General features: G+C 29.7%; 2 protein-coding genes across 15 annotated transcripts in view; one reads left to right on the top strand and one right to left on the bottom strand.

The window, feature by feature from the left end:
• The window catches only part of LOC122636769 (folylpolyglutamate synthase, mitochondrial-like), a 34,633-nt gene extending 23,778 nt beyond the window's left edge, over positions 1–10,855 (bottom strand). For 4 of the 7 annotated variants that reach the window (XR_006329037.1, XR_006329036.1, XM_043828373.1 and 1 more), the window contains exons 1-3: positions 10,426–10,853; positions 10,163–10,278; positions 8,590–10,046 (exon numbers count right to left, since the gene is read on the bottom strand). Coding sequence is in view for 3 of the 7 variants with exons in the window: in XM_043828373.1 (XP_043684308.1) it covers positions 8,630–10,046; positions 10,163–10,278; positions 10,426–10,512 (1,620 nt within the window). In the remaining 4 variants the exon portion in view is untranslated. Of the gene's footprint in view, positions 1–8,589; positions 10,047–10,162; positions 10,279–10,425 lie in introns of all 7 variants that reach the window. The other 3 variants (XR_006329038.1, XR_006329039.1, XM_043828370.1) reach the window with 3 other exon arrangements.
• On the top strand, positions 776–8,510 carry LOC122636766 (neuropathy target esterase sws). 8 transcript variants are annotated; one of them, XM_043828349.1, is made up of 17 exons: positions 779–855; positions 1,171–1,301; positions 1,872–2,270; positions 2,343–2,762; positions 2,906–3,237; positions 3,308–3,680; positions 3,764–4,057; positions 4,150–4,529; positions 4,624–4,792; positions 4,884–5,264; positions 5,401–5,676; positions 5,770–5,956; positions 6,587–6,703; positions 7,104–7,220; positions 7,316–7,636; positions 7,710–8,005; positions 8,140–8,510. In XM_043828349.1, exons 2-17 carry the CDS (start codon positions 1,287–1,289, stop codon positions 8,239–8,241), a joined length of 4,179 nt encoding a protein of 1,392 aa, XP_043684284.1. In that variant the 5' UTR covers positions 779–855; positions 1,171–1,286; the 3' UTR covers positions 8,242–8,510. The 8 variants fall into 8 exon arrangements, 7 of the variants coding, with proteins under 7 accessions (XP_043684285.1, XP_043684284.1, XP_043684287.1 ...); XM_043828352.1 differs by having other exon boundaries at positions 780–855; positions 1,171–1,292; XM_043828350.1 differs by lacking the exon at positions 1,171–1,301 and having other exon boundaries at positions 776–855.
• Positions 10,856–10,872: the final 17 nt, after the last annotated feature.

The raw sequence follows: 10,872 nt of genomic DNA, 5'->3' as shown, positions 1-10,872 counted from the left end.
CTCGTCCAAAATCGCCCGGAATTCGACTCAAGCTCGCTCTATCGGCGACGCTTACAACCAATCTTTTCTTCTGCGCAGAAGATGGCCGATCGAATCTTCCGATTGGTCAATACCAAAATTTGCCCTTTTCGTTTTTATTTCAAATTATGCATTCTTCGATTTATTATAATTATTCATTATTTTTCTTAAAAAAAAGAAAAACAATTTTTTATTACTATTTCATAAGCTATATTTTTATTATTTTATAAACAAATTATTTATATTTTGATTAACCAATCACGATCACATGATTGATGTATGTGTTCGTGTGTGTGTATGTGTGTTTGTCTAATTCATTTATCTATAAAATATACTTACCATTCATTTTTATGCATTAAATAATGTCATTTTTTCATCATACGTATTTTTATCAAATAATTGCTTAAATTCATTAAAAACGTGGTTAATATCAATATAGTGATCGTAATATTATTTATAATTATATCTATTTACTCGCGATATATTATCTAATGTATACGAAGTTTATTTATTTGAAAATGAATAAAATGCACAATGCAAAAGCCATCAAACTTTTCTTCCTGAAATTTCCGTAACAAATAGGTTTTTATGAGGTTGGCTTGTCATTCAAAGACATCCCTCTATTAATCGCCTTTTACGACAAACAGGGAATACTATAGATGGGTATATTCTATCCCCGAGCCACAGGCGAACATTGCAAAAGTTATTTTTAATTTTTTACGTTTCTTATTATGGTAGCTCGTAATCTTCTATACTACTGTAGAAATGAAAGCACAAGCATATCAGACGCCAATGTAATAATACGCTGGTCGATAAAAGAAGGAGCAAATGGTTAACGTACGTGGTCAATGTTAATACTCTTTTAATTATTTATATTAACAAATCAATATTTAACAAATAATTATCTTGTATATAAGTAAATTTTTTTATAAAACATTTTAGGTGTTTTTATAATAAAATTATTAGAATTCTTATTTGAGTTTTTTAAAGAATAATGAGCGTGATATACATGTGTCTGTTTGTGTGTGTATGTGTATGTGTATCACGCAATAACCAAAATGGCGCTGGTTGACTCGAACGAAGTATCAAAGGTTACTGATAAAGCATAGATTTGTTTTTTCCTCTCTGCACACATAATCACTTTAATTGCAGTGTCTCCTTCAATCCGCACTGCTTCGTCTATCTTTTCCACTTATGTACTCGTGACGTTCTTCATTCATATTCCTACATCGTGGAAGCGCAGAGCAGAGAAGAGATGACTACTCATTATGGAGGTTGTGCATGTAGATACACTTGTCAATTTATTATTATTATTATTATTATTATTATTATTATTATTATTATTATTATCGTTATTATTATTCTTGTTGTTGTTGTTGTTGTTGTTGTTGTTGTTGTTGTTGTTGTTGTTGTTGTTGTGTTGCTGTTATGTTGCTGTCGTTGTTATGTTGCTGTTGTTGTTATGTTGCTGTCGTTGTTATGTTGCTGTTGTATTGCTGTTGTGTTGTTGTTGTTGTTGTTATTGTTGTTGTTGCTGTTGTTGTTGTTGTGTTGCTGTTGTTGTGTTGCTGTTGTTGTGTTGCTGTTGTTGTGTTGCTGTTGTGTTGCTGTTGCTATTGTTATTGTTATTGTTACCATTGTTGTTATTGTTGTTGTTGTTATACTCATTATTATTATTATTATTATTATTATTATTATTATCATTATTATTATTATTATTATTATATATCTATTTTAATTTCTTCTTTTATATTGCACTTTCATAATGAATTAATAAGAATAGATGCAATAATCAGTTGTATAAAAATATGAAATAATTTTAATTAATAACATACATATTTCTCTTTCTACAGATAGTTGAATTATTTAGCAAAATCAATGAGAATTTTGGATCATACGCCTTTTCGAAATGGATCGGATCATTTATCGAAGGATATCAAACTTCCAAAACCTTATACATAATTATTTTATCCATTATATTGATTCTATTGATAATAACAACAATTATTCTACGGAAATGGAAAAACAAGGAGTTCCTTCCAGAAGTCAAAGAATTTGTAGTAGGCAGCGGCAAGCCAAGATTCAGAAAAAGGGACAAAGTTTTATTCTATGGAAGAAAAATGTTACGCAAAGTGAAATCTATAGGTGGACAAGTACATCCTACTGGGCAAGGGAAAAAGAGAAGAGCTGTTATGAGATTTGCACGCAGACTCTTGCAACTGAAAAAAGAATCTGTGCCTCAACAATTAAAGGTATGTATGATGAATTGAAATTTTTTAATTATTCTATATATACATGCATAATATTATATTTAATATTGTCAGGTATTAGAACCACCAGCAGAATATCTAGAAGAAGATCATGGTCCAGGAGATAGAGTACCTCCTGATGCTTTGTACATGTTACAAAGCATCAGAGTATTTGGTCATTTTGAGAAACCTGTTTTTCTAAAATTATGTAAACATACAGAAATTATGAATTTACCAGCTGGAAGTATTTTATTTAAAATTGGAGACCCAGATGAGAATCTATTCATCGTACAGCAGGGTCTTGTTAATGTATTCATAACTGGACCCGATGGTTCTCAAATTTCTTTAAAACTAGTAAAAACTGGAGAATCCGTAACCAGTCTTCTAAGTTTTACTGATGTACTTACTGGTCACACGAGTACTTATAAAACTGTTTCTGCAAGAGCTGTGGAAGATTCCGTTGTGGTCAAATTACCAATGAGTGCTTTTCAAGAGGTAAAATAAATAATATATAAATGTAATACATATATAATATATATGTATTGTGTGTGATATATAATATGTACATGACACACACACACACATACACATAAAATAAGATTTTTTAAATTTACATTGAATATTTTTTAACCTGATAGGTTTTTCAGGATCATCCAGATGCATTTGTTCGAGTTATCCAAGTCATTATGGTTCGTCTTCAACGTGTAACGTTTACAGCATTGCATCAATATTTAGGTCTTTCTGCGGAATTAGTCAATCAGGGAACTCATAAGAAAAAGCAAAGCTCATTTTCTGGTTCACCTGTTAGATCAAGAACGAGGGAGAATTTTGCTGCACAAAACACAGACTCTATGCCTAGTGCTATGAATTTAGCAACTACATTGGATCAATATGATGGAAGTGATAATATACATAAAGAAGCTACTAGTTCTAATACTTCTCAGCCTATACCTATAACAATTAATAGAAGGTCTATTATACAAGAATACATATACATATATATCGTATAAGAACTATTTATTACATATATCATATTATAGATCAAAAACTACTCACGACTGGAAAAATCCAACTCCAAATTCACAGTCAGGTCAGAGTACTTCTGCTACCGTACCAGAATGTGACTCTTATTGGGCAAATTCAACAATGATAACAGGACATCAATCGTTGCAAAGCGCTCATTCACAGAGTACTCAACCTGATATTATACATACAGGAAGTGTTCATCCACCTAAAAAGAAATCGATCAATGAAACAACGCAACAGTTGGACGAAGCACAACTTGTGCAAATTGCAACTGAAGCATTCGTTAAAGAACTTGGTTTGGAAGATGATACCGTTCTTAAAGATGGAAAAATTCAACTCAAAGAAGTGCCAGCAGGCACATATTTAATGAAAGAAGAATCTCATAAAGTATGCAATTAATTCAATTGAGTTATATCTTCCATTTACTTGATAAAATATAATATAGCGAAATATTTCCTTTCTTTTTCTAGGATGTTGCACTTGTATATGTATTATCTGGTTCTCTCATAGTTAGTCAACGTGTTCCGGAAGGACGTGATACAGGTCAAGAAGTTCATATGTTTAGTGCACATCAAGGAGAAATAGTTGGAGGTTTAGCGGTATTGACTGGAGAACCTTCTTTTTATACAATCAGAGCGAAACATCCTAGTCGAATTGCATTGCTTAGCAAATCCACTTTTTTTGCTATCATGCGTGAACAACCTACTATTGTATTGCACGTAGCTCATACTGTCGTTAGACGACTAAGTCCTTTCGTGAGACAGGTATGTATAAAATTTCTCATAATTATTTCCAATGTAAAATTAAATTTAATTTTTCTAATAATAAATTATTTTCAATGATATTCTTATCTTAGGTGGATTTTGCTTTGGATTGGCTGTTTCTTGAAAGTGGAAGAGCCGTGTATCGTCAAGGAGATGAATCGGATTCAACTTTTATAGTCTTAAGCGGACGACTAAGATCTGTAATTACTTATAAAAATGGAAAAAAAGAACTTGTCGCAGAATATGGAAAAGGAGACTTAGTGGGTATCGTAGAAATGGTCACACAGACTCCTAGATCTACTACTGTTATGGCAGTTCGAGATTCTGAATTGGCAAAACTACCTGAAGGTTTATTTAATGTAATTAAATTACGATATCCCATTGTTGTTACAAGGCTTATAAATTTACTTGGTCATCGAATATTGGGTACATGGCAACAAGCGCATACTAAAAATGGTAGCAATGACACACAGTAAGTAATCAAATATATATGATTAATATATCAATGTTACATTTTTTTAATATAAATGTTATAATTCTTATAATTTAACACTATATACATTTAGACGAGCAGCTGCGACAGTTGATGCAAGACCAGCACAAGTAAACTTCTCGACAGTAGCTATAGTTCCTGTATCAGACGATGTTCCTTTAACTGCATTTACATATGAATTATATCATTCATTGTGTGCTATTGGACCTTGTCTACGACTCACTTCAGATGTTGTTCGAAAGGTACTTAATAATTATACAAGACTATTTTTCTTTATACGTATTCTAGATCAAATAAGTTCAGTATATAATCAAACTACTTATATATACACAGACCTTAGGTACCACAATTATGGAACCTATGAATGAATATAGATTAACATCATGGCTAGCCCAACAAGAGGATCAACATCGAATTTCTTTATATCAGTGTGATTCGACGTATACATTATGGACTCAAAGATGTGTACGACAAGCAGACTGTATATTGATAGTAGGTTTAGGTGATCGTCCTCCATCTATAGGACGTACTGAACGTGAGGTAGAACGTTTAGTCATGCGTACACAAAAGGAGTTAGTACTTTTACATAAAGAACAAAGTGGACAGCGGCCTACAAATACTGTACAGTGGTTAAACATGAGATCATGGGTCTCCAGTCATCATCACATTCAGTGTCCTAAACGAATGTTTACTAGGAGATCTCAATATAGAATTGTAATTATTTTGTTGTCTTCTTTTTATCTTCTTGCTTTTTCTTTTCCTTTTTTCTTTCTTTTTTCTTTTTCTTATAATAAATCTTTTATTAATCATAAATAAATTATATACTATTGAAAATATATTTTTCTTTCAGAATGAATTATATTCAAAAGTATTAATGTCTGAGCCAAACGTACATAGCGATTTTAGTAGATTAGCACGTTGGTTGACAGGTACCTCGGTTGGTTTAGTACTTGGTGGAGGAGGTGCTAGAGGTGCGGCACATGTTGGAATGCTCAAAGCTATTATAGAAGCTGGAATTCCAATAGATATGGTTGGTGGAGTTAGTATCGGTGCCTTTATGGGTGCATTGTGGTGTATGGAAAAAAATATAACAACGACAACACAAAAGGCTCGTGAATGGTCTAAGGTAATAATATAAAAATAATATAGAAAAATATTTTATATTTTATGGAATTATTAACAAATTAACTTTATTGTTATTTTATATTTTATGTTATAGAAAATGACTCAATGGTGGAGACAAATTTTGGACTTAACGTATCCTATGACATCAATGTTCTCCGGCAAAGATTTCAATAAAACTATTCAAACAACTTTTGGAGATACTTATATAGAAGATCTATGGCTTCCATTTTTCACAATCACTACTGATATTACTGATTCCTGTATGCGCACACATACACATGGTTTGTACTTAAACATAGATATATTAAAAATTTTAAATGATAATTTTTAGTTAAATAATCCTGTATAATTCAAAGTATCACTCTTGTGTGATACATAGATTTTTTTTAGATCTGCTTATAGTATTTATTTTTTTTACTCTCTCTCTCTCTCTCTCTCTCCTCTCTCTCTCTCTCTCTCTCTCTCTCTCTCTCTCTCTTTCTCTCTGGCGCGTGTATATATATATATGTATATATACACGCGCCACACATACACACACATACACTTTATCTTTGGCTACACACACACAGTGTATGTATAGAATATTATATGTAACAAATTTTCTTGATTAGGGGAGTGAGCTTTTTTAATAATTATTGTTGACGTACTCTCCGTTTTATCGCTTTTGATGAATTATAAATTGGCAAATGTATTGTTTCATTTATTCTAATTGAAAATATAACGTATTTATCATCATTGATATCTTCCTGTATACTCCTATTTAAATTATGATGACGAAGAGTTTCAAATTTGCTTGATACTGCAAATTTGTTCCTTTGAAAATTATATTCTATTATAAAAGATTACAGGAAGATTTTAGTTCATACAAATTAAAAATGTAAAAAAAAAAAGAAATAATTCGTCGTGTTTAGGATCGCTGTGGCGTTACATTCGGGCTTCGATGTCGTTATCTGGTTATATGCCACCCATGTGTGATCCTGTTGATGGCCATCTCCTACTCGACGGCGGGTACGTCAATAACCTTCCAGGTAATATTTGAATAATATAACTAAATTTGTTTATGTAAAAACGTATAAATTTACTTTTATATAAAGCTTCTATACAAATAAGAAAAGTAAATAATTTTATCGTTGATAAAAATTTACAAATGCTTCTACTTGATGATACATAGATTTAAAGTAAATTTACTTCGTTTTTACATAAAACATTTTTCTAATCCATACTTGTATGTACATATTTCTAGTGCATACATGCATACTTGTGTGACCATATTCTCAATAACGCTCGGTTGAGAAAAATATTTCTTAAATTCGTGTAGTTATATTTGATTTGGTAACGTAGATAAAAGAAATTACAAACAACATTATAAGCTCACTCCCGTTGATAAAAGATGCATTTATCAAATTCTGAATAGCTAAGTCAACTCAGGTTTACTATGGAGATACATTCGAGCCAGTATGACTATTGCTGGTGTCTTTCCTCCTATTTGTGATCCTCTTGATGGGCATCTTTTGGTCGACGGGTGTTATGTTAATAACGTGCCAGGTATTATCTCTACAAAAGCGTGTTAAAAGTGATGCTTACATTTTATTACGTTTACATAATATCAAAATCAATTTTATGTCTTTTTTTTATTTAAGCTGATGAAATGTTGAGGCAAGGAGCTCATCATATTTTGGCTATCGATGTTGGATCACAAGATGATACCGATTTAACAAACTATGGTGATTCTTTGTCTGGGTGGTGGTTATTGTGGAAACGTTGGAATCCATTTGCAACAGCAGTCAAAGTTCCTAATCTGCCAGATATCCAATCACGATTAGCATATGTTAGTTGTGTCAGACAATTGGAAGAAGTCAAGAATTCTGATTATTGTGAATATATTAGACCTCCAATCGATAAATTCAAGACCCTTCAATTTACCAATTTTGATGAAATCAAAGAAGTTGGATACCAACATGGTAAAAATATATTTTGTATGAATTAAAGCTCTTGTATAATATGTACATTTTATATACATTCATCTCTATGCAGGAAAAACATATTTTGAAGGACAATCTAAAGCAGGAGTTCTTCCAAGATTTAACGCTGATAGAGAAAATGCAAAAGCCTTACGAGAGAGGAATCAAGCTGAAAATCAACTATCTGTTTCTTCTTATACTTTTACCGATCTAGCACAAATGGTATGCAAAGTATCAAGAGGTAATCGATATGTAGATTTGGATATTGATTCTGACTCGGATGAAATGGAAGAATATGAAGCAGATTTAGAGGAAGATGCACAAGAAGTAGGCTACGCTTCTGAACCCACTGCCGGTATTTTAGATCAGGTTTGTTCTATTTATTAAAAAATTGTAAATTTATATATAAGATTAGAATGTATATTTAAACATATCTATATATTTATATATATTATATATAAATCTAATTAAATAATATCTATAATCTAAAATCTCTTTCATAGAGTCCTGAAGATAATCGTCTTAGAAGAAGAACAGGTGTGTCCCTCAGTTTATCAGATACAGAAGCAGAATCTGAATTAGAATATCATTCAAAGATATTTTAAAATAAATTATTAGAAAAATTTTAATATTCCATTTCTAATGCTCATCTATTACTAAAAAAAAATTGTATGTAGCAGTTCTGTTTGTTATAAAAAATTGTTATCTTATATATATTCAAGTTTTATTGAAAATAATTGCGTTTATATTAAAGTACAAATAAATTGTCCACAAATAGTCATGCAAATGCTCTGTTATACACACTGTAAATGTATCACAATGCAATGTATTGATATTATATAGTTATAATACAATTTTAATATTTCTACACACACATAGGCAGAATATTTTATTTATATATATACATTATATATATATATATATATATATATATATATATATATATATTGTATGTGTGTGTGTGTGTGTGTGTATGGTGTGTGTATTAAAATTTTAAAATTTGGTAGTCATTGTAAAATTAGGATCTAAAATTGCAAGAGTTGCACCTACTAGATGCAAAGATCCAGTTATAAGTACTTGAGTTTTATCTTTCCAAATAATAGTTTCGTCATTATGTATATGTTCCATCCTAATATCATTTAAAACTTCCATTACATTGTTTGCAACAATTTTTACAACATGCGGAGACTGCTCTCCCCACATTTCACAATGCTTTTGACATTTTATCTTTTGTTCATCTATCACTTCAGCAGTTGTCAAATTATCTATATCTGGTATCCCAGCAACATTAGGTACGAAATAAATTTTATGAAATTTTATAGTTTTCAAACGATTCATGAATAAAGATACATCGCGCTTTCCAGTCATGTTAAAAATCAAATATCGTTTACCATTATTGTTTTCTATTTGATTATTAAACCAAGAAATACAACAATTCATACTTTCTAAAGTATGAGCACCATCTAAATAAAAATCAAATAAAGTACCTCTTAAAATCTGTTGTCGACCTGGCCATATGCACATAGATAATGCAGTTGCAATCTTTTTAAATGATATATATTTTGCATTGGTTTTTTTATTTATCATTTCTTCTTTTTCATCATTGATGTTTTTAATACTCCCATCTATATTATTTTCTTGAAAGTTATAATATTTCTTATTACATATATTATTATTAATTGTCAAAAAATAGTTTGGATTAATTTGGGATTGCATCCAAAAAACTGCCAATTGTATAGCTAAAGATGCATTTTGCTGTTGAATTTGACTATATAACATTTTATTATTTAACTGATCATTTTCCCATTCATAATACTGAAATGATGGTACAACGTGTAATGTGCATTGCCTCTCAATTGCTCTTTCTTTTAAAATTTCTAAAGCTTCCTTTTTTTGAGGGACAGTAAATGCAATTGTATTTGGCTTGAAAATCCCAGATTTTTGATATGCTATTTCTTCTATCGTATTTCCTAGCAAAGAAGTATGATCTAATCCTAAACTTGTTATACCTACACATACAGGATTTTTTACAATATTAGTACAATCATATTCACCACCAATTCCAACTTCTATAATCGCTACGTCAATATTTTCATATAAAAATACGTTGAACATTAAAACAGTAAGAAATTTAAAATACATTGGTATGTCTGACTCAAATTCCTTTGCATTATCTAATTTATTATATACTTTCCAAAAATAATAAGCAAAATCTGTTTCATTTATTGGAGAGCCATTTATCCTTAATCGTTCTCTAACAGTAATTAAATGAGGTGAACTAAAAAAACCTGTTCTAAATCCATGTATTCGCAATATTGCTTCTACAAAAGCACAAACAGAACCTTTTCCTTTAGTACCAGCTACATGTATAATAGAAAGATTATTCAATTGGTCCAAATTAATACCAGACCTGCCAAAATCGTCATATATTATTACTTCAATAAATTATTATGTTGAAATATTCTATTAAAATTCATATTGATCACAATTAAACATTAAAATAAAAAAATATATATAACTTTTTACCTAATTAAATATTTCTCTGTATCTTCCAATTTGGCAAAATTCATTTTTGAATTATTTGCAACAATTTCGAGATAATTGGAATTACTTTGAAGATCATTTAACTTTTTGATAGCATCCTGTAAAATTAAATGTAAAATGTAAAATTACTCGAAAAAACATAAATTATTCAAAACAAATTATGAAGATCATACAAAAAATTAAATATGCTTAGATAATACAATGGAAAAGAATCTATAAACTAAAATATAATTAATATAACTTACTTTATAATTTTCCTTAATACAAGCACAGTGTCTAATGTGCATGTTCTTTGAAATTTTCTGCAGTAAAGTAAATATTTGAGAATTCATTTATTATATTATCAGTCGTTAATAATAAAAATATTAGAAAATATATTTTTTATATATCTTATCTAACAAAGTTCAAAAGTTATCGTCGTTACTGATAAAAATAAAAATACTGAAAGATAATAATTATAATCTTTAGATAATTCTTAACACAAGAAAACGAAAGAAACAATAATATTTCATGGTGAAATAAATTTTTAATTATAAATTTTTCTTCTAATTATTAATATTCATAATTAGAAATTATCAAGATAAATAACGCCAAAAATATAACCATCTGAAGATTTTATGCGCATAAAATGCAATAAACAATTACGTATGCTATCTAATTTAAATGGAAAAATTCTTTTCCTTTTTTTTTTT

Source organism: Vespula pensylvanica, chromosome 23 (genome assembly GCF_014466175.1).
Source record: "Vespula pensylvanica isolate Volc-1 chromosome 23, ASM1446617v1, whole genome shotgun sequence".
Taxonomy (NCBI): Eukaryota; Metazoa; Arthropoda; class Insecta; order Hymenoptera; family Vespidae; genus Vespula; species Vespula pensylvanica.
The sequence above is the reverse complement of the archived record's forward strand: the minus strand, read 5'-3'. Positions and strand labels throughout refer to the sequence as shown.